The sequence below is a fragment of the Amblyomma americanum genome, chromosome 1 (genome assembly GCF_052857255.1).
Source record: "Amblyomma americanum isolate KBUSLIRL-KWMA chromosome 1, ASM5285725v1, whole genome shotgun sequence".
Taxonomy (NCBI): domain Eukaryota; kingdom Metazoa; phylum Arthropoda; class Arachnida; order Ixodida; family Ixodidae; genus Amblyomma; species Amblyomma americanum.
Window position 1 is genome coordinate 258,995,235 of NC_135497.1, and position 23,776 is coordinate 259,019,010.

The 23,776-nt window shown below is 48.4% G+C and overlaps 1 protein-coding gene across 6 annotated transcripts in view; it reads right to left on the minus strand.

Moving 5' to 3' along the window:
• The window catches only part of LOC144114996 (GTPase-activating Rap/Ran-GAP domain-like protein 3), an 811,635-nt gene that overhangs the window by 579,241 nt on the left and 208,618 nt on the right, over nucleotides 1-23,776 (minus strand). For 2 of the 6 annotated variants that reach the window (XM_077649101.1, XM_077649099.1), the window contains exon 1: nucleotides 7,233-7,565. The exons of the other annotated variants lie outside the window; for them this stretch is intronic. In XM_077649101.1, the coding sequence (XP_077505227.1) occupies nucleotides 7,233-7,456 (224 nt within the window). In that variant the 5' untranslated portion in view covers nucleotides 7,457-7,565. Of the gene's footprint in view, nucleotides 1-7,232; nucleotides 7,566-23,776 lie in introns of those variants that run through there. 6 annotated transcript variants of the gene reach the window in all.

Below are 23,776 nucleotides of genomic sequence, written 5' to 3' on the forward strand. Positions count from 1 at the left end.
TGACTGTTGGCTTCCTTAATATGTTTGTCAAACGTGCCCCTCATTTCATTTGCCTTGTCTGCTAATATATATATATATATATATATATATATATATATATATATATATATATATATATATATATATATATATATATATATATATATATATATATATATATATATATATATATATATATATATATTTGTTCGGTTGCTTTAAATGGGATCGATGTCACGATGAGAACGGCATTGAAACGTGCACTCTGCAGCTAGAATGATCAAGATACGCAGCATTTTGTTCGGGGTATTTGCATTCTCTGTAAGTTCATGACATGATAAAAACTGGCTCCAAGCAAAATACCTTCTACGACAGCACTACACTCCGTGAGATGCGAGGATAAAATGTACGCAAACGCAGGCAAAACAAGCCGTGTTGTTCTTGTTCCCTCGTCGCGCTTCGCTTTCTACTCCGCCGGGCGCACACGGGTATCAACGTCACTACCGCGGAAAGAACGAAGCGCACACTCGGGCTGGCGTCGCCGGTTCCAAGAAAGGCCGGTGTAGTTTACGAGCCTCGGAGGGATGTTGATCATTATCTCTACGGCAGTGTACAGGAGTTCGCTTTGAGGCACTGAGCCGCGTGTTGCACTGTTCCTCAGTACAAACGAAATAATAAAAAGAAGAAACGTTATCATTCGTGGAGATTAAATTTTGCCATTTTCCCCAGTGGCGCGCATGGTGACGGCGTTTACACCATTCTTTCAGGAAAAAGCTACTGTCTACATTCGCTAGGCTGGCATCGTGGGGAGGGAGGGGGGGGGGATGAGGACGCTGATTGGATGCGTTCCGTAACGGGCTCACGTCTCCTGTCGTGCCTTCTTTTTCAAGCGCGGAACGCTCATGGCTTCGGGCGTTTACCGTCCAGCCTTGCATAGATGCTTGCCTTGAACGCATCGCCAGTAGGCCTCATTCGAAACTGCCAAGCTGACTTCGAGTAAGGCAGCCCGTTTTATGACCCACCTTGACAAATGGCCCCATTTCGAGTAAGTTGCTCGGTAAACTAATCAAGTCTTGCTACACCAGGTGCCTCTAAACTCACAACGCCCCTAAGTATACATACAGCTGAAAAAGGGCAATTAACCCCTGTCTCTTATTCAAAAGCAAGCGAAACTGTGTTGGTTTGGCGGGCGCATCGGGGCTGCCCGCGCCAGCAACATGCGAAAATTGCTACGAGTCGCCTTTGCGGCAGATTTGCCGAGGCGAAACGGCCATGCTCCAACGTTCCGCGTCACACCGCAGCTACTGCACAGCGTGTGCACATCACAGAGGTAAGTATGCCGCGCTTTTCGCCTGCTGTTAATAAAGAGACCGAGCGAACCAGTTAACTCTTGGTTAGAATAATTAGCTGTTTTTTTCCTAAAAAAAAAGCTTAGAAGTGCGGACATTATAGAGGGTGGTATAAGTGGAACTAACATTGTTTTCATTTTTATTCATATAGATTAGAATGTGAAGGACCCGGCGCCCTTTGCAAAACGGTGATTTTGAAGCGTAGAGCCGGAAGGTAGAATTAATTATCGCGTGAATGGGCATAGCTGCTGATCAGTGTGCGTCTCTACGCTCCTTATCTCGCGGGTGTTCTGTAGATTTGACGCATAAAAATACCGACATCCCATTTCTGAAACGAAGACGTTTTCTAGCGCTCACTCTTATTGCCCATTATACTCAATCACTGCGACTGCATTTGAAATGGTCCTCTATTCAAGTCTTGAAACATAATAGCTGACGCCCAAAGTAGATTTTAAAAGCGTAAAGCATAAAAAGTGCGAAGTAGTTGCGTTGTTTCTGCGTCTGATATTTGCACGCCCATAAAAAGAGAGAAAAAAAGAGCAGTGGAAAGCTTAAAAGTAACGATAAAAAAAAACCACTAATGTTGAACAGTTCGACAAAGATCCAGCAGTTTACACCAGATAAACGGCTGCTTGAGGGTGCACATTTGTTTAGATCAGGAAGCGTCGGCAGATCCAGAGATTGCGTAAGAAAGCAGAAAAACAATAAAGATAGAGTTAAGTGGATTAGGCGCGCATTTTCGGATCTGGGCAGTAGTTTAGCAAAATTGCTCAAAAGGGAAGTGTACAAGCTACCTATCCTGCCGATCCCCACCTGTGGGCCTGGAACTGAAAGGTTCACGAACAGGTCAGGAACGGGCCTAAAGGCAGCGTAGCGAGCAACTGAATAAAGAACCTACCAGTGTGGCACTCAGAGACGTCAAGAGAACAGCACGGGTTATAGTCAGAATGACAGTGTATGATATTCTACCTCACCTGAAGATGAGAAAATGACTTGGGCAGCATTTAGGGGGGGGGGGGGGGTAAATTTGAGCGGTAGAGTGTACGCCAAGCGGAGTGGAAGAAATTAGGTGGCAGTAGGGAATCAAGTGTGCTGATGAGGATACTAAATTTTCTTCGACAGAGCGGCAGCGGAAGACAGGGGTAGTACTAGGACTCTGTGATAGGCCTCTGTCACACAGCGGAGTAAGGCCGGCTCATGATGATTATGATGAACTGCGTACACGCACTTGCAAGGGACGTGCGTTCTCTACGCATTATATAGCCTTCATCGAAGGACTTTCGCCCTCTTCATAGACACCATAGCGGCATTGCTATTTCAGAGGAGTTTGAAGTCATATAGCCAGCGTTTCTATAAGAGCCCAGAAATTGGTACAGTGTGTTTAGATATGCGGAGTTTAACGTTCTGAAGCTTCATGCGGACTATGAGAGACGCAGTAGTGCAGGGCTTCGAACAAACTTCTACCAGCTGAAAATCTGACGGGCACAGACGTCGCGCAGCAGGCTGGTGTTTTTGCATTTCACCTTCGACAAAATATGGCCACCGCGGCCGGGATTCGATCCCGAAACCTTGGGCCCAGATATTGTGAACGAGCTCCTATTGAGGTGTGCTTTCCTTTCTACGAAAAATGCAGTTGGGTCAGCGCTCTGCGTTCGCAAGGCGAGAAAGAAATACAACGATGCATGATTAATTTACTAGTTTAATCCAAATTTGTAATTTTTATTGCTCGGTTTCTCGAATCACAGAGATGTAGTGCGTATGACCACCGTCTGAGAACTGCAATATCTACTGTGACGTATACTGAAATAAAAACAATTGCATTTCGTCTTTAAATAAAAAATTAACTGTGAGGGTAAAGTAACGTCGCTATTACCGCTCCTCCTGTCTTCGCTATCTCCGTTGCTATTTGCTTCCCTGTCAAACTTACGATAACGACTGCTTCGAACTAAGCCTACGCTCCATGGTGAATCTCTTCCACGATCGCAACATGCCATGGTTTCGGGAAATAATGTAGTGACTGTTGTGCATGGCACGTTTCTGAATAGCGCAGGTCAGGTTCTTGAATAATATCAGGCGTAAATAACGGAGTAAAACAAACTATGTAGGGCGCATGAGTAGAAGAGTGGAAGTAAGGTAATGCACGGAATTCAGAGATAATAAGTAAAAACAGCCCACGGCAGCAATCCAGAACCGCATGCTCAAAGTATGCGTTGGAAGTTTCCAGTCGGTTGAGCGCAGAGTTCGGTTTTGCGTAGGCGCATTGAAATGGGTAAACATCGACGGCCGCTCGCTGGAGTTCAACGTTCAAAACTAGAAAACAATGTAAGGACTAAAAAGAATGCTTTTATCCCTGGAATACACATGCTGAATCCACCTGCAACATAAAATATGCGCAGTCAAGCTTATTCTGCACCCGCAATGGCATACACAGAAATAAAGTTTAAGAAAATTGTAAGGAAGTTACGAGCAATAGGAGTTGGCGGGCCAAGGAATGCTTGTAAGCAGGAAAATGAGATCACTCCTTTACTGCTTGCAAGCGAAGTCAGCTGCCGCGAAAGGAATACATTTTCCATCCAGAAATTTCATTTGACTGCGTGCTAGGCTGTACGCCAGCGTGAAGAAATACTTACAGACTAGAAGAGAAACAGCTTGCCAAGCAAGTTGCTGAGTTCGTGCCATGAAGGGGGGGGGGGGGCAGCGACCACCTCACACTAGACTTTTTTGCAACGACCAAGGTTTCACTTTGTTACCGAAACGAGATGTACTTACGCCTCAGCACCGGTGTTTATTTTGCCATATAAGCGAAGATGATTACATTTCCCTTTTCCACCAGGCTGCTTCACGAAAAGATTTCTTTGTTGTTCATCCCAGGTCAATCAGGAGGGTACAGGAGAAAAAACCACTATCAGTATTTAAACAATGAGGCCTTTCACCCCTCACCTTTGTACCCGCATTGTATTTCTCCCGCGGCCATCTCATACAGCACGAATGGCTGGAAAGGTTACACAAACCGAGATATAATTGCGCCGCGGTAGCTGTTCCGTTGATCTCGGTTTTGTGAGCATATCCGGGAAAGAAAAAAAAACAAAAAGGACCGAAAGTTACTCGAAAGTTTCTAAATAGGCTCTAGGGCACAGTTTCCTCGGTGCTGACACCTTCCTTCAGCCAGTAAATTCTTAAATCCAAAAATTGGGCAAGAACATCGTAAAGATCGCGATTATAAGTTACTGCTGAACGTGGTCAAAAAGTATAGGAAGCACTTTACTGCTGAATAAGGGATTATTTTTGTTTGCGGAGGCAAGACAGCTTTTACAAGGTGGTGGAGGAACGCCAGGCTGCCTCTTTAATTCTAGGTTGTATCAGGCTTGATCGCATTTATTCCAAGTCTACGCCCAAGACTAGGGCGCCGATACATTTTTTTTGTACTTTCCTTTTGTTCTTGCTGGACCATAAAAAAAAGGCCGCAGATATGCCAGAGGAGCGAGGAGCTTCATAATACACACGCAGTTTTTATGACGAAGATTTAAGTGAAAGCAAGTATTGAGAAAAATTGTTCGCCAAGTGAGACTCGAACGTGATACTTGCCTCACTGCACTTATTCGTAAAACCGATGGAAACATGTCTACAACGAAATCAATCCATCCCAGCAAACAAGAAGCCGTTGATGAGTACGTAGCTCCCATATTACCGCACGATAGTTGTTTAAGCTGTTTCCTATTTCGAGATTTCCTGCAGTGAAAGCTGATGCTTTTTTTACGCGCCCCTCTTCCCTCCTCCATCTCTCTCATTTCCTCCGCTTAAAAAATTCGAGCACCTATGTAACATAAGCCTTGCAACTTGTTACAAGCCGCCTTGCAACCTTGCACGACACAAGCACGGAAAAAAACGTGCGAGCGACAAAATGCGTTTTGATAAGCGATGACAGCGCGCTTCCTTCGCTTGTCGGTTTGCCTGGCGGGTGTGAAGCGATAGGGTTAATAGGTAAATGCCCATATACGCGGAATCGGTTATTCTCTACTTTACATTCATATATCGCTGCGGATGTGCCACAGCCCAGCGGTGGCAGGTGCTGCCACCGGTGGGGCTTGTGAGACCCAGGTTGCTCTTCCTGCAGGAGCAACCCCTCGCATCCAGTCATTAATTGAACTGCCACCTGCCACGGTGAGCAGTTTGCTCACAGTCCGGACGGCAGGTTGTGATGACGCCACGAGGTCACGTGAACTAGGTGGCAGGTTGCTTCTCTGGGGATTTTTCACTCGGGTCGTCACCGTCGACGATGACGACACCGGGTTTTCCGCTGAACGGGACCCTTAACCTTGTCGCGTTAAAATCTCAGTACTGCCATTGTGAAGAAGCAATTAATGATCTGGGGTTAACATTTTGCTGTGCATTTGGCTTTGCGTGGCCCCGCCGTTTGCTTCTGGTGGCTACTTGCATCAGTGATCGATTCTCGGCTTTTGGTCGTGCATCAGAAGACATGGGCAGCCAGGTGCCTTAGTTTCGGGAAATCCAAAGCATTCGTATTTGTAGTCTTTCGGACGGCTGCCTGTACATTCTGGGTTTGGTCAACGACCGAACGAACACCTCAGTTTGACAGCCTTCCTTCGCTCACTGCCATGCTGAACCGGGCTATGAGCTGCACATCAGCCTGCATACAATGCGTTGAGTGGTAAAATAATAAATTCAACAGTTGCCGGCCACTTCGAAGTGGTCTATCATTCCATGGTACTGCCTCTCTTCGGCGTGCCCCTTAACTGTGACCTTGGCCATGCTGAGGATATTGTTTATTTTTGACTTCCTTATGGTGACCACGTGATAAAAACATTTCCAATAGCCCTATTTTCTTACCCAATACTCGCGTAAAGATTGTGCTCATATTACGTATGACCACGCACTTTAGATACCATGCTATGGCACATTAAAATGCTCATTTATTATTTCATGGAATGCCTCGGAAGTAGAAACCCCATTTAGGGATCTTGCGGCACCGAATAATGCTCGATTTTCTCAGAAACAATAAACTAACATGGAGTCACGGTCTTTCTTTCAAGAAATGTTGACGATACTCTTTAGCAGTAGTCATAAAAAAAGTGCCTGCGTTACTGCTGGTATCCCTGCAAACGGCCTTACTTCTTGCCGTCCTCCTCAGCGACCAACTGCACATTTTCGTCTATCAGAATGTACGTACGGGATTTTACAAGCGTAGACAAGAAAGAAACAGGGGTCCAGAAAACGAAGACGCGCCACGGGGCTAAGCCTGGAACACGCGCCCCTCCTCGAACACATCGGGTTCTCTTGGGAAGAGATCGGCAGAGGTCGTATGTGCGGTGCATGCTTTTCCCAAGACATCGAAAACGAACGGTGCCGAGTGAAGTACTTTCGTACGCTGTCGATGCTGTCGATGAAAAGGCGTTCATACTTGTCCTGAAAACGCATACATTTGATCTTTTAGCGTCACGCAGCTAATCAAAGGCCACAAACTATCAAAGTCGGCCATTTCAAGGCGCCACAAAGAAAAGCGTTGCGCACAAAGACATTCAGCGAAGGAAACTTGACAAGACATAGACGACGTATGAGTCGCCTATGGCTTCTTAGATTTCTTTCGTGGTGTGTCTTTGCTGGCAGTGCTTTTCCTAATGCTTAATGCTCATCAACTAGCCCTACAAGAAGATCTAGTCAGATACAAAGTGCCTTCGGCGTTCGCTGCGCTAACTGGGCTATTGCGTCGGCCGTAAGTTACTCGATTTAAGGGAGCGCAGACTGCAAGAATTAGGTGATCACACTCAGAATTGCCCCTTTCCCTCGCTGTGGTTAGTAATGCCAGAGCAGCTTATCGAGCACGGCGCTGAGATCTCTAGCGGCGGACCACCGGAATTCGCTACTGGGTGCGGGCGAGCCACTCACCGTGTCCAGGGGACGACGGTGCGGGAGCTGGGGATGTCGACGCTGCAGCTTCGCCGCTGGTCGTCGTTGAGCTGCACCTTGATGAGCATCGGGTGGCAGAGGCCGCCGCTGCTCGAGCTCTTGGACGGCGACGAGATCAGGAACAGGGGCCGACCGCTGTGGCGCTTGGGCGCTGCTGCTTCGCCCGCCCGGCTGCCCGGCGAGCGACACTTGGCTTCTGCCATCGCGCCGCCTCAGTTCGAGCACCACATAGGCAGGAGGTCCCCGCACAACTCGGCGCACTCGAACACCGTTCGCGCAAGCGTCCGTCTCAACGAAATGTCTGAGTCAGCGCGTGACGCCCGCCTGTCGGCGCTAGGCAGTGCCGCTTACTTTGAAATACGACGCTCAGCCCACAACGACAGCTCTCAAGCCCTAAAATGGCAGAACTGTCGCTCTAGAGCTGGGGGCGACGGTGGGCGCGCATTTTCTGTGATCACCACAAATATAAGCCAGTCCTCGCCGCTTCTGCGTACTTTGATGGAGCTAAGGATTGTTGTCGCCCTCAGGTTACATGGGCCAACTTGGCCTGCAACGCGCCGTTGGGCCAATGGTCCCTCGCAACATGGAAACTTGGTCTTCCGAAAGGATTCGGACACGCAGGTGGTGTGTGCTGGGCTTGCTTCCTGTGCGTCGCGAGTCACTGTCGAGACCCGCTTTTTATTTTTTTTTGTACGGTTGCACACCGCCAATCTTCAGAGCTAGTTAATTTCGGGCTCCAAGACGACTAAAGTGCACCATCTGCGAACATTCTCAAAGGAGGAGGCTAAGCAGCACGGGCTGTCTACAACTGCGGAAATGTTCCGAAGAAAAGAAATTTACAGTGGATGGTCAACAATGTCGTCCTCTGAAAACGTTATACTCTGTTCTACAGCTGATTCAATCACTGTTGTGTTGCTGCAGTTCGGCGGGCTCTCACATTCACTGACGGTGCTGTGTGACAAATTACTACCGTAGTGAAATAAAGTAGTACAAGTCAATAACTTTTTTCCTGGGACTTGGCACTTTTGCTCAAAATAACTTTCTGTGGCCCATTACTTTGTAGTGTGAATTTTTTGAAAAATTACCAGCCACAGAAAGATAACTGCCGCAAGACGAATGTTCGTAAGCGTAGCGTTAAGAGAGGAACTCGGGCTTTTGCAAGTCTTAAAACAACATGGGCAGCGCAACGCAGAAACTAGTGAGAAACGTGATCTCTACAAAAGAGTGATACGTAGGCTAAAGCTACTGCCTTCAAGTTTTCTGGCTTCAAAATATCCAATCCTTGGCACACTATTACAAGCAGTTCGCCAGAACTGCAAGTTTATACGGTTTCCCTCACTGGACACGCTCGCAATATGCTCCGCACCACTGGCTTCGTAAGCACGCCAGAAAACCAGTTTGCCGAGCAAAAAAATAACGTTAGAACGACCGGGCTTCTAAGACAGATCTCTCTAGCTCTCGCCTCGCTAGAGTACGCGTAAGGCAGAACACTTTGAGAACAGCAAAAAATATAGGTTTCTCGGGGAGAACTTGTCCTGGTGCTTTTCAGCCTTTGATTCTAGGTAAAACTGGGCGTGAAATTCCCTACTCTTCCCACCTATATGAAAGGAGAGTGAGGAGAATTACGGCAGGGCTCCAAAATGTCAATCTGTTCGTTCCCCGTTTCTTAGTTTGCCCAGCGGTTGCGTCAAACGGCGCACATTGCGTCAGCCAAGTATATCCGGGCTCTAAGCTCGTAAAATCAAACCAGGCTCCGCCATAAGACGGTTTGTTCCGCTTCTATATAAATATTAACAGGATGCCTCAACTTTAAAGCATGAACAAACTATCTTAACTTATTCCGCTTGGCATAATGTTGCCAGATGGAGAGGAGGAGCACTATTTCTCGCAGCGTAGCTTTGTGCACTAAAGGTACCTAGCGAAAAGTGTGCAAATTCTACGAACGACTAGCTCGTTCAGCTACAAAAATATTATGAAAGCTACTTTCTCTCATGGGAAAAACTGCTGTGACTATAGAATAAGGCTCACTCTAAAATAACAGCGATTAGGCGTGATTTGCCCCTGTTTCTGCTCGCTAAAAAATGGGAACACGACTAAGATAAGGCAGCAATTACACAGGCGTAACTTTACACGCACAAGAAAAAATACTTTGTTACTCGACCATCAGTAAAAACGAGAAAGGTGCATCTATCTTGCGTCTACAGTTGAGTACAAAATACTTTCATCTAAAGTGCATGAATAGGGTTTCACAGCGGGGTCTGGTCGACAACTATTCGACAGACACACCAATATTTCAACTCTACGGTCACCTGAAATTAATTCCGCCTTCGCGCAGAAGTCAGCCCCACAAGAGTGTTACCGTAACAGCTCTTCGACGAATTGCGTCGTATTTCAAAGCTGGCTAAACCCACTAGACGCTTAGTTCGTTTTTAAAGTCTGAACTTCCGGAAGGTCTCGACAGCAGCACTGCCATCAAAGTCTTCTGTTTTGACGACGGAGCCAGTCTGCGCTCAACACCACAATGTACGCAACCACCCAGAAGAAACCAAAAAAACCGACACACTGCCACGGCCACGCCTAAATCATCCCAACACTGTAATAAGCGGATATTTTTATGCGCGAAGCAAAATTTCAGAAGACTCAAAGAAAGCCTTATGCGATGTGCATGCGTTTAACTACACAATTATGGAGATACAGAGGAATCCTAGACAGACTCGAGGCAAGCACCATGCCGGTATGAAACTACTTTACAACCCTAATTTTGCTGCTCACACACATTAGTAACAAAGCTCATGTTCCAAAATACTTTTCGTTGCAAGGTAAGTTACTTCGTAGTCACTTCGTCGAAAACGATTAGAAATAACACCATTCGAGCATGAAAAATATACAGTCTCAGGGCACGCTCCGGCAAATCTAACTTTATCGACACAGGCGCACACACAATTTCTTGAGCCAGACCTACGCCACGACGCCAGATGTACGTACACGACTACATACGCTTTCGACGTGGCCTTCGCAGAGATCAAAAGTGTTCGCGCCTCTTCGCCGCGAATTCTTTTGAATCACTGCTAAGCAATTCACTTCTGACTACAGCGCACTCCACAGAGGCCCCCTGCGCATCGCCAATCACAGTTATCTACTCTGCCTCGGTGAAACAGTGTATATGACCCCCCGGGTAACGCTCAGTGAGAAGGAAAAAGAGTTGCCGCGGCGAGGTTAGCTCAGTGAGACTCAACGCGGCCAACGAGGTGTCAGCCAAGGAAGGTCCCGTCTCGGCGCGCTAGGATGCGTACACGCTGTCAAGCCCGTCCGCAGAACAAGTTACCAGCGGGCCGTCTACCTGGCGGCGAGGGGAGCCGGCGAGTCACATGGCCAGCGAGGCCGGCCGGAAGGAGCCCCGCGCGGGAGAGCGCCGGGATGTCCCGGTCAGGGAGGCCCAGGAGCGCCGACCAAGGCGGCGGCGGCGGGCGCAGGCTGCGGGCGCCTCGGCGAGCGTCGACAGGCGGACTGGCCGTCACGGAGCCGCCCGCCTTCCAGATGCGTCCGGCATCGATCCGCCGCCGCGAGTTGCTCGGCACCCTCGAGCGCCCCGCGGCGGGAAACAAGGCGCCCAGACCTTCTGGCCGGCGCTCGTATGCGGCGCTTGGGGCGCGCGCCTCCGAACGCGTTCGCCAACGACTGCCGAGGCAACGCCGCAAGAGACGCCCTCCGAGTGCGGTCAAGAAACCCAGAAAAGTTCGTTATCCCTTATCGCCCCCAAGACAGCCACTGCCACATGCATCAGCTCCGGGGACGTCACGGCGCACGCTGCTGGGTATGGGCCGGAAAAGACGAGCACGAGCAGAGAGGCCAGGATGAGCTCCACGACGAATTACGTAAAGAAACAGAAAAGACAATGGTCTCATTTCCATACGCGTTTCTGCGCAATTAAAAGCGTTCACGCTTGACTGAATCGCGGTGCGATTGCATTACAGGTATGCTTCGAGCATCCCAGATAGAAGAGACTAAATCGCCATTGCGTATCAAAACTTGAAACATTGTCACGGATTGCAGTTGTGCCCTGATGATACACAGAAGAATACAGTGGAAATGAAAAACATTTAATCTTGGAAAGAACGGATCAATATGGGTCTTGTTAAATGGAACAAAGCGGGTGAAGTCATTCGCGTTTCCGTGGCGTTAATTAATGCCTCTGAGCCACTGGTTCTCGCAATAACACCTCCCGTTCCTTTTAGCCGGACGTTGTAGTTCCAGGGCTACCTGAAGCAACAGAAATGGACTTGGTTTAAAACTGCCTGCGTGTTTAGTGCGCAATTCAAATTTGCCATGCGGATCAGGAAAGGTGTAAAAAGTGATGTGCATTTGGTAAAAGGGAGCAAGCCATAAGGATCATACCACGCGGCTCGACTGTCGTCTAGTAAGATTTAACGTGATTATTCAACAATTAACCGCAATAAAGACTGTTTTAAGCCGGATAACCATCAATAAACTGTGGTTTATATCATACGCAATGGACGACGAAAGGGAACTGCAAACGCTTCGACCATAGAAACAGGAAGAATGCAAGCCACATTCTTGAAACAGAAGTAAAGAAGACAACAACAATATCCTTTTTTTTTCGTTCTTTAATGACGAACAAAATGACGGTTAATCCCATCACTATAATAACATTTTTCTTTTTGCGCGTGCATATGTCTTTGCACTTGTGAATGCGTGCAGTTTCCTCATCATGGCGTACTGCTTAAATAGGCTTTTTTTTTTTAAATCTCACCTCCCTGCTTCCAACAATAATCGCTCCTTAATATCCGCAGGAGTGCGTTTACTGTACGCATACTTACCGACTAGATTCGCTGCGTATACATAGAAAACTGGCGACTTCTCTCGCATTGATATAGAGGAAAATTGTTAGAGACGTGCTAGCCCAAACTGGAGGGGACCGAACCCGCAACCTCAACGCGGGCGGGACGTAATGATGCGTAAACACACGCGCAGAACATTCGCGCTGCTGCCCGTCTTTCTTCGGTTGTCTCGCTCCTGCGTTGTCAACATGAGCGGAGCTCACCGTTTGCATTACCCGTGATTTGAAAGAGCGGAGACTGCACCACGTAACACCTCGAGCAGCTCGGGCGGCGGCTTTGAGCAATCGGCGTGCCAACACGCCGGGTCAGGACGGCCCCCGCGAGCAGGGACCCGTGCGGCTGGCCTCATTTGTTTCCGGGCCGGCGCTGCGCCGTGTGCCGCTGCTTGGCACGGGGCTCAGAATGGATTTGCGACCGCTTTCGGCCAGCCCCTCCAAAGTGACCCGCGGGAGCAGTTGAGCCCACGGCCGAGTACAACTGCTTCGTCTCCCTGAGACTGTTTCCGATCGCTTAGCGCCCAGACCATGGTCACTTAACGAAAAAAGATAACTCCGACGAGCTTCCGCTCAAAGAAAGACGACGCTTTGTAGTGGCCCGGGGAGCTTAAAGAGACTGCGCGCAGGCGAAGGAGAGAGCCGCGCGTCTCTGGCTTACTAGACGCGTTGCACAATGGGCCGTGCTCCAACGTATCCGAAAATATGCGGGTATGTCAGCATGACGCCGTTTGAATAATAAACGTCATAGCAGTCGTGTACCTCTTGTTGCTGGTAGACGTCCGTGTTTTCGAGCTAGCTGCCTCAGGCCTAGTAAGAGCGACATCAGCAAAGATGGATGGATAGATGTATGGACGGATGGATGGATGCAAGGTAGGAACGTCCCCTTTGAAACAGGGTGATGGCAGTTGCCACCGTGCTCAGCTTTTCTCTTCCTTTATTTTTGTTTAACTGTGTTCTAAGTTGTTATCAAAACTCGCCATTTTCTTCAAATACGTCTTCTTACACTTCTAACCTTATGTCACCTCTCTGCTTTTGAGCCACCAATCCTCCAATCGCTCTTTGCTAATTTCCACAGCAGATTTATTTACATGACCATTGTGATCCCTAAACCCTAAGGCCCCAGGAAGACTGACTGAGCCTGCATCGACATCGGGATGGATACTACCACATTTTAGTATGAGGTGTTCTATTGCTTCTACAGATTTACCGCACAAAGCGCATGCGTCATCTTCTCCGTTAAATTTCATTTTGTAACTGCGCGTTCTAGGACACCCTGACCCAGCTTCAAAGAGTAGGGCACTGCCTCTTGAGTTAACATAAAACGCTTCCTTCCTGATCTGCTGTCTCCAGTATCGATATAGTTCTACACTATGCTTCTTTTTCATTGAATCTATACAATTTTTACCTTCCGCGTTTTTAACCTGTCGTTTAATGCTTTTTCTTTCTCCGTCCTCGTCTCTGGCACACTTACTGGTTAGCTTCCTTGTTCTTTTCCGCCATTGTGAATCAACGCTCTTTCTGTGTAGATATTTAAATACCTCAGCTGCCAACCTGTTACTGTCCCATTTACCGTCCTTGCGCGCACTGAACTGTAGTGGTGCACGCTGCAACGAGCAGCGGCCGCACCTTCTGTGGGAAGCTATTCAAAGAACCGGACCACAAGAACGTCCGTCAGCGCCACCGACTACACTGTCCTGTTGGAGCCGCCGCGGTGGCTCAGCATGGTTATGGCGTTCGGCTGCTGACCCGAAAGGCCTGGGTTCGATCCCGGCCGCGGCGGTGGAATTTTGATGGAGGCGAAATTCTAGAGGCCCGTGTGCTGTGCGATGTCAGTGCACGCTAAAGAACCCTAGGCGGTCGAAATTTCCCGAGCCTTTCAACACGGCGTTCCTGATAACCTGAGCCATTTGGGACGTTAAACCCATGTAAACCTAAACCTATACTGCCCTGTTGCCTTTTGCACTAATCTTCGAGTTTTTATCCGACTTGAAATTACAGCAATTACGACGTTAAAGTCACGAGCAGCGTCGGACTTAGTTTTCGCGCATTAGATACATACGCACAGGAAAAAACAACAAGAATACAGTCACGTCCAGTGCCCACAAAATTATTCTGCGCCGCACACCAGCAGGCAGTACATTCATTAAAAGTAATTGATTCGTGCATACAAAGGTTTCCTGAGTTTGGAAGGACGTTCAAGCAGGACTTTCCGAAAAACGGAGAGCGCACAGGAGTGACGAAGTGACGTTGCCGAAGGACACTACGGTACTGTGTCAATATTTGGCCTCTCCTAGATCTCTTAATATGCACGAAAATCTATGCTTCCGAAAACCATTCCCGAGCGTAGTGCCCGATCGAAATGTGGCCGCGCTGTTTGGCGGAACACCTTGGCCAGGGAGGCAGCGATGGGCAGTGCGCCTTGTAATTGCGACTACGGAATCGCTGACATTTGCACTGTCCAGAAATGCGTCCTGCCTTTCCCAGAACATCGATTTGCGCGCCTGCGAGCAACTGATAAATGTTCTTCTTGGGCAACTTTACTCTGATGTCGTTGTTGTTGTTTTTCGTTTAATGGCAGCAGCGTGCGTCTGCTGTTGTCAAGACTAACTTGACATTCGACTTCAGAAATAGCTTCCAAGATAATAAAACGCATGTCAACAAGGAACAATCTATATGCGTGCTTATTTTAACCTGAAAAATGCGACTGAAATTACTGCGATAGCATAGAAATCTTCTGCAGACGCAATTTTTCAACGTGAAGTAGAAACAGGGGTACCGAATGTGCCGCGAGTATCTCAGTAGTAAAGTGTGCCGTAGTCCCGTTTTTTCTCTTTTTTTTCACCTCTTAAATAATGATTTGCTGCAGAGCCTTTTTGCTGCGTCAAATCAGCGAGTTTGTCGGCGGTGGACAGAAAAGATCATTTTCCAAAATGCTAACATCACTTACTCCTTTTTGTTTGGTCATGCTTCTATTAACATTTCACCTAGTTAAGAATAAATTTCCTTCTCAAGGCTGATGTTATCCAGAGTTTGTGAACGCCAAACTGAGAGGACAGAATAATAAAGAAGAGAGCCGTTCTACCCATTCTGGAGGTAGCTGTAAGGCTCCTCCGATGCACAGATGTACTCGTGGCGTAGTCGGCCACACCCGGCGCCTAGCTCAGCAGCATTAGTAAAGTAATTTTTTTGCCAGCAATGCAGGCAAACTGGCAAAATAAAACGCATATCTTTATGAAGCCCCTCACTCGTATAGTGCATTTTGGGGCAAGATCATGAAGGTCAAATAAAAATGAATAAAAAAGAAAGCTGCAAGTATGTTTCTTAATTCTAATATTGTAAGCTATATTTCGGGAGTGAGCTCAAGACAACCTTGTGTATGGGGTTGCCTGTCGCATTAATGTACCTGAAACAAGTGTTTAGGCACTTGGCATGGTGGTTCAACGGCTAGACGTTCTGCATCTGAGCATGACGAGGGGGCTTTGACCGCGGAGGCCACTTTAAGATGGAGGCGAACTGAGAAAGCTCTCTTGTGCTCAGAATTCAGCGTGCGTTGGAAAGCAAGCCCCAGTTGGTTGAAATAAACACGGAGAACTGTCTGGTATAGCCATGCACGAGTGTTGCGGCTCGTAAAAGCCTGTTAATGAAGTCTTCAGACCAGCCTTGAAAGAGCCCTAATCAAGGAAGCAAACCGAAGTAGAGCGTTATGGCCAAACAACCCACGCGTGGCAAGAAGGCAACGAAGGACTCGACCCACCGAGTAGGGGTTGCCAAATGCCGACATGGCTCGGCCGCTAGGCCTACTGAGGCCGCGTTGAGCCCCGCAGCTCACGAGGAGTCTAGTACAGGGACGCCACTGGACCGGAACCGGTCCAGTGGCCCAAGTATCGGACAGGTCTTTTTATGATGGGCGCCGACAGCGGCCAGAAGACAACACCTGTGGTGAGCAGATGGCTGCAGAGCACCATGGGCACCTGTTCCAGTACGAGGACAGATGCCTTGTAGACTGGACTTGCAACAAGTCGCCACCTATACCGGCAAAGAAGGTAAGGGCCGTCCCTGATATGCCGGCTTCCGCTCATGTAGTGTACGCTAGGCCAACAGTGCAGTTTGACATTACGAAGGTACCCAAAAGAACCGTATACAGACAGTTATAGGTGCAGCACTTTGTACCACAGGATACGAAGCACTTTGTGTGCCACTCGACGTCTAACAGTGTCACAGTGCACTTAGCTATACTTGAGGAGGGACGCAAAATGAGCAAGATAACACAGATTTTAGTCACATCCGAGGAGTATCTTCCTGTTCAGAGTTACCTTGCATCAGATCCAACCACTCAACAACTAGTCACATTACAAGGATAGATACTCTCCCAGAGAAATGTTACTGCAACGGATGAATAGTACGGCCCAGAAAGTACATGCCTGGACCGGTGCACTGCTGCGGGTGCTACAGAGAGGGATATCTGCAAAAATTCTGTCCGTACGGAGTCAATCCAGACTGCGTAACAGAAACGGGCGAGGAGAAATTCACATGCGGGCTATGCAAGAAAAACGTTTATGAGACCGCTTCTCGCTGTAGGACTATAAAGCGAAAGTTCGAGTTAACAAGGTCAGTGTGACAGAAAAAAAGTACGCCGTTAGTAGAGTAAAACGTATTTTCTGTTCTTTCATCACAGCTACCTGATAGGGTGACCAAAGAAATAGAACCTCTCACGGAGAATGCGCAGCACGAAATATAATTTGCTTCAGCGCTCAAGACTGGGCGAAGAGAAAGAAAAACGCATGGCGCCAGCGTGCACTGCCGAAGATTACCCAGAACCAGAGGACTGTACACGCCAGCAGGATGAAGTAGGCAAGCAAATCGCGATGCTCTCAGGAAAAATAGCACAGCTGCTCCCGAAGAAAGGGCGCAAAGAAGAGCGGAGCTAGGAAATTTCAGACGGACAGAAAGAGATGCCTGCGTGAAGTAACGGAGCAAGTTTCGTGGATGCATGTTTCTAAATGTAAACCTACCGCTGGCGCACCACCTTGGGAACGGTACTAGACATCCTTGCGCAACTGTCACAACTTATTCAAAGCAACATGAATCATTGGTAGGAACGGGGGCAAAAATCAACAAGTGATTACGCAATGGAACTGCACAGGGTTCTCCAATAATGTTTGGGAAATTAAAACAAAGTTACTATACGGCAAGCTGCATTCGTGGCCGTTCATGATACAGGACCATAATCTGTTATGTACTACAATGGATATATTAGGCACCAGTTCCGTTAATCCCTAGATGAACGAGTGAGAGCCGAGACGGAAACGACAGGAAAAGCGTTTCTATATATATTAAAGCCCACATTCCCCTAACACCAAATGACTTGAGCAAGTGGTACAATAGTCAGCAAAAAGTAGTTACTTTAATGACACGCCAGAACAAACCGCCCCTGATACCACTGCCCGTTTACGCTCGACCCGGAAACACAGTAATCAATATTGGATGGGTTAGACACATTCGTCTTTCATAGCCTGGGAGACCGATATTAATAGGGGCAGATTTTAACGCACCTCACATGGCTTGGGATACGATCATGACTTGAAAAGAGGTGAAAAATTCACAACGCCTTAAAAGAAATAGACTTTACACTTTTCAATCACCCTGGGGTCGCAACGCTGCTTGCTACACGAACACACTCACCAGATCCGATGTTGTGGAAAGGTTCCGGTGCACCGCAGTGGGAGGCAGAACTGGCTGCCTCGGGTAGGGACCACACAACCATCAGCATAGGTTTCAATAAGCCACATATGATTAAGCTTTCAAGAAAACTTTCCATAACACACTGTGATGGCGTTCGGCAGGATACTCTAACCCATGCTATTAGCTTGGATACGCTTATGCTAACATTACAAGCTGTTCCCAAAAGATCACACCCCCAATACAACAGTAAACGAGGGTCAGCCAACTCCTGACCTCCACCTCCGACAACTAAAGGCACGTCGAAAAAAAGCGGAAATACAGGCTGCTCAGCATCCAAAAGACGTGCAAAGAAAGATAGCCGTCAACCAACTGACGGCTCAGGCCCGCCATCATGGAAAGCAACTGGCTCGGAAGAGGTGAAACGAGGTGGTGCATTCATTTGAGCACAAGAACGGACAAGGCTTTCTGGGGGACTTCCAGAGGCATAGAAAGGGGGCGACAGACCAGGTATGATGTCGAGAGTATCTGGCTCGCTTCACAGCTCACACCAGAGGAGTTTGCAGATCAGGTAGCAGTCTTTATCTTCCCAAATTATGTGCATGCTCCAGCGCTACCACCGTCAGGGGACGCGTTTGACAAGATGGCGATAGAATCACCATTTATCGAAGTGCAGTTACCGGCGGCTACAGAAGATGGCGGTAGAAGAACAACGTCGGGACATGACAATGTTCAATATGAAGATTTTAAGAATTTAGGGTAAATTATTCATGACCTTTAAGGATTATGAATACGACCCTTATGACAAGAAGTATGACAAGAAGGGGAATGACAGGAAGGAGAAATTCCAGTGGACTGGAAACAATGGCTGGTGGTCCCGATAACTAAGGCTGGAAAAGCTACTACATGCATACAGTCATTACAGGCTATCTCTCTAATGCCCAGAGTTGCTAAGATTTATGAAGAACTTGCGGCCCAGTCCGTGCTACGCCTAGGCTAACCCAGTGCAGAAATGCATCCGCACATCAGACGTGGTCCCCGCCACGCGTCCGATCCAGGCGGCCGTGCTGCGCCTTTCTCTTGGCGCTTCTTCGAACGCCGAACGACGCTGAAAACGCCCTGAAGCGTTTGGCGGCGTGCAACGACCGCGCATCCCACCCGAAAACTTTAACGCTTACACAGACGCGCACAGAACGGCCGAGAAGCATTTCTAAGCGTTTGACGGCATCGACCGCGCGTCCTACCCGATGACAACGAAGGTGGCTCATTGTGCGATGCACGGCTTGAGTGCACGGGGCGGCGCCCGCGGCTCGTTGGGGGCGTCGCAAGTGTTGTCCTCGCTGCGAAAAAAGCTGCAGTGTTTTCAACGAGTCTAGCCTGGACTCCATGTACGCGAAAACTCACGCGAACGCGAAGGCTACGGCGGCGGCGACGGCTGGCGTTCGCTCTGTCGCTTGTGCGCAACCTCCATGCAAGCGAAGGCGGCAGGCGACGCGAACCCGCGACGTGCGCAGCGGATTCCGTGCTTTGCGTACTCAAGCTTAGAAACACGCCCGTAACCTGTTCTCTCTCTTAAAATTTTGTGAGTGTGCCTCATAGTCAGGGCCAAAGGAATATTTCCTCTACGGCAGCGGTGTAGCGGCAGTGGAGATAGCCACAGGCGTGCTTGCGGAGACGAAGTCACATCACGGGTTCACGGGGGAGGTGTGCTTTCGTTCGGTGCCTGTGCACTCCGGCTTAGTAAAAACACTCCCATAAACTGTCACCGCAACCTGATTGTAAGTGAGCAAACTATAATATACCACTGAGAATGCGCGCCGCGAGTGTTTCTGCACAGTTGGAGCGCAGCGGCACGGTGGATCGAGCGCCGGTACCCGCGGCTCGACACGCATCTCTCCCTGCAGTACGCCCGCTCGCGTAGCCCGCTCCAAATGCTGTTAGCCCTCCGCACCCAACAAGTAGATTGTTTTAATTATTTACATCATGCGGGTCTGCCTCTCAGCTACAAAACCAAATATTTTATCGACGGTGGCGATGACCAAGACGACGGGCTGGTAGGGTTTCGTGAGATGTGCCCGTGAGAAACCGTGGACAAACCGGAAACGGCTTTGCGGGGCTATGGTTAGCCAGTCGCGTGGGGGACTTCCGGGCGACGAGCGAAATTTTCTGTGGGTGCAGATCCGAGCGACACGGCAAGCGACACATGCATTTTGCTTCGCACGACGGCGTCGCTCGTCGCTTGCCGCCGTCGCCTTCGCGTTCGCGTGAGTTTTCGCGTACATGGAGTCCAGGCTTCTCTCCTTGGAGATCTCGGGTGAATAGCGTGCATTCACAAGCAGATAAAATTTAATTCTCTTACGGTGTCTTTTATACAAATATTTGCTTTACATATTGTGCTTCACTGCGTATGAAATTAGCGCCAGCTTTTAACAACGCAGTTGTTATTCATGCAACACTAATTGCAAGCTATGACATGAGCAAGTGCCCGTTGCACAAGCTTCTACGACCTCAATACCAGGTGAAAGGAACAACAGTGCAGTATACTCGCGACGGCGCAAGTGGCCTAAGCGCGCCGCGTCGCCACTAACCATACTGGCGAAAAAAGAGCGCGGGTTCGAATCCCACAGTAATCTATACCTTCCCGCGTGTGTTTTATTCTGCCGGGTTTTCTAGCTGTGTGGATCGCGACGTACAAAAATCTGCGTACAACGAGAGAGGACTTTGTAGCCGTTAAACGCATTCCCGCAATAAACGATAATTGCCACGCTCCTGTCATAGTGGCCGGGAAATGAGCATAAATACCATGCACGACAGAGTGGGTTCCAAACAAGCTTAGGCACGGAAACTGTGTTGGTTGCACTGGCTCAAAAGGTCATACATCTGTCTCCTTGTAGCCACCTTATGGTCACTGTGGTGGCTGCGGACGTGGTGAAGGCATATGACAACGTGTCATGTGCCTAGATCCTTGCAAGTATGCAAGATATGAGCATTCCCTTACAGATCACGAAAGTAATATACGACCTGCTTAAGGACACGATATTCCCTATCCGGGTAAATGGGCAACGATACGATTGTGATACCTCAGATAGAGTACCACAAGTACCACAAGGTTCAGGCTTAGCTCATTTACTTTTCAATACCGCATTCATAAAAATGGTGTGGAAATTGGTTGAAATACTAAAGGTAAAGTTCATGATTTAAGCAGATGATTACACGCTTTGGCTTACCAATAGACAGCTTTAAACGCGGAACCTTCATCTACAAGAGGCCTTAAACACACTGTAAGAGCACGTAAGTCGAGTAGGCTTGAAATTGTCGCGACAGAAGCCCAGCTGAATTCACGCGGCTGTCACAACCGGAAGAAATTGGCAACTGAAAGACTCACGCTGAAAATTGGAAATCAGACGTAACAAGAAGTGGACGAGCTGAGAGTCCTTGGGCTAGACATTCATAAGTCTGGCAAAGGTACACAATGGCTCCTTTGGATGAAAAAAGACGCAACGACTTCCTCAAAATTCATAAAACGCATATCACCTCGATATGTCCGGCCCCTGATATTCTGGAGCCCGGACCGAGTTGGCCACACGTCTTGTATACGCTCAGTGCTTATACCCCGGATACTAAATCCGACACAGTTTTAACGAATAACGAGGCGACAGTGGGTGGCACCGGAAACAATTAACAGAAATGAAATGCGCACCCCTGTGGTCTTGCCAAAATTTATCCCTATTCCGATTCTTCAGGAATGTGTATATATAGCGTTCGTGTACAGTGAGTCGACAGTGCAAACACCGAAACTGGCAGACCTCCCTCCGTGGGCATACACGACTGTAACGACGAACAAGACGGCTAAACTTTGCCGTAAAAAAGCCGACAACTCGAACTATGGTTGATGTATGTCCAGGAACGTCTAGAGCATAAACGGATGCGTCTTTCACAGAAAAGGCCGATAAAACAACAGCTACTAGCTCGACAAACAAGGAGCTAAGCATACATAGTTTTGTACGTTTTGTACCACCCGGCCCCGCTTGTCATGGATCTCTACGCAATCCGCGATGCTATGGAGGCCATAAATAACATAGTGTCTATAACAGAAGCTCATATATGCAAAGACTCCTTAGCGGTCATAAAATAACTTAAAAGAGTTACAATGAAGCTAAGTGTACCTCAGGAGATACATTCTCTCAAAAAGCGAACAAAAAAACGTATACAGATACACAGGCAAGTAGAAGGTAGAAACGCTCACCAGGGGAAAACACACCCTTGCACACCACGCTCCGAGCACTATTGCATCCTCCACCAGCCTCTCTTTTGATGCCCGCTCCGCTCTTCCCAACTTGACATCCTCTTCAAGGAAAATCACACGTGCACTGATACTCCCACGCACTTTCGCCCTGCCTCATAACGTAACGAGATTAAAGGAAGTGTCCCTTAGAATGATAAGATCTGGGGCGGCCGATACCCCGTCGGTGACGTACCGATGGGGCTCTGAAGAAAACAAGGGAGCCAGCACATTCTCAAAATGTTCCATGCCGGCCGCTGAAGTGGACGCTCGCCACCTGCGGTCGAAAGCTTCAAGGACACGAACATGGAGGGAAGTGCGGCTCGCAGCCCCAAAGGAAGTGAAAACTCGCCAATTGGCTTACGAACAACAATAAGAACAGGACCTTGCACAGGTTCCTGCGTGAAAATTTTCTACACGGTTATTTCTAGTACGCTGCCAGCCTCAGCTTATGTTATATAGTAAGCGTTAAAGTATATAAAAAAACCAACTTTGTTGAGTATTAAAGGTCGTTGTTAGTGGAATCTCCTTGCGCAATAATTGTAAGAAAAGGGGATCAATTCTTAGATCGCGTAAAGAGCACAAAAATCGAAGATCGGCGCCTTCCCCAGGATGCTTAATGGGCTGGAAGCCACCCGTCTGCGACGGTGGTGAGCGATATCCTTGACGCATGAAGTGCGGTGCTTCAAATTACTTCCATTTATAGTTGCTCTTTATTTCAGGGTGCAAACTGGTCACTGTAAACTTAAGCCCACGGCTCGCATTTTTTGTTTTCACTAGCTTTTTCTGTAGCTTTGCTTCATTGGCACCCGCTGCTGAAGGAATTTATCCTATAGATTCCGTCAGCCGGTCGTGGCATGCAAAAAGCAGAAATGACGCTGAGGGAGCACTCTGGATGCAGAAGGTTTAAAACAGGCTCCTTAACCTGCAAGCGATATTCGTAACAAAGTTCGTAGGCCTCCAGCTATGCTTGGAACAGCTGTGTTTGGCTCAGATGTCCCCAGTGCGCCGTCTATAGATTGATCTTGATTGTTTACCACATGAAGAAAAAAAAAGCTCCGGGGAGACTTCAACGAAAATCCTCGCAGTAGTATTCTAGAAAGAAAGTGGAGATGAACCGCGTTAAACAGTCATAACTGCACGTAAAGTCGCGGCGGGGTGAACGGGTAAAAATTTAATAGTCAGAGCTGCGATTGCGTCCCGCACTTGACAACCACGAATAAAGTCAAATTTATTTTACTACTACTACAGTGCTCTACAAAGGCGCGGCGTGTTGTTTTAGCACTCGTCAGGTGTATCAATTAAAAAAAGTCCTCTGAAGCCTCCTTTTCAGCCGCATTTTAGATAGAGCCCCAGATGACGCGCCGTGAGAGCCGCACTTTTCCTTGGCGCCGCCTTCTCCATTCCCTTAAAGTCTCCGCCATTAAAAAAAAAAGTGCCCATCGTGCCCTCCCCACGCCGCATCTGTCAGATCAGGTGATGCTGCGCCGAGAGCGCAAGTCAGGCGTCCGTGTTTCTTCGCGGCGCGAGAACAGGGGAGCGCTGCCTGTGCAGAAATTCAAAGTCTCCCCGCGAGGAAGAAGGCGGCGTGGTGGCCGTGGCTGGCTTCCTAGCGGCGGCAATATGCATCAGACGCGTTGTCAGCGCAGGCCCGGCGAAGCACGCGCGCGTGCCTCGTCGAGGAGAACGTCGCACGAGATCATGCAC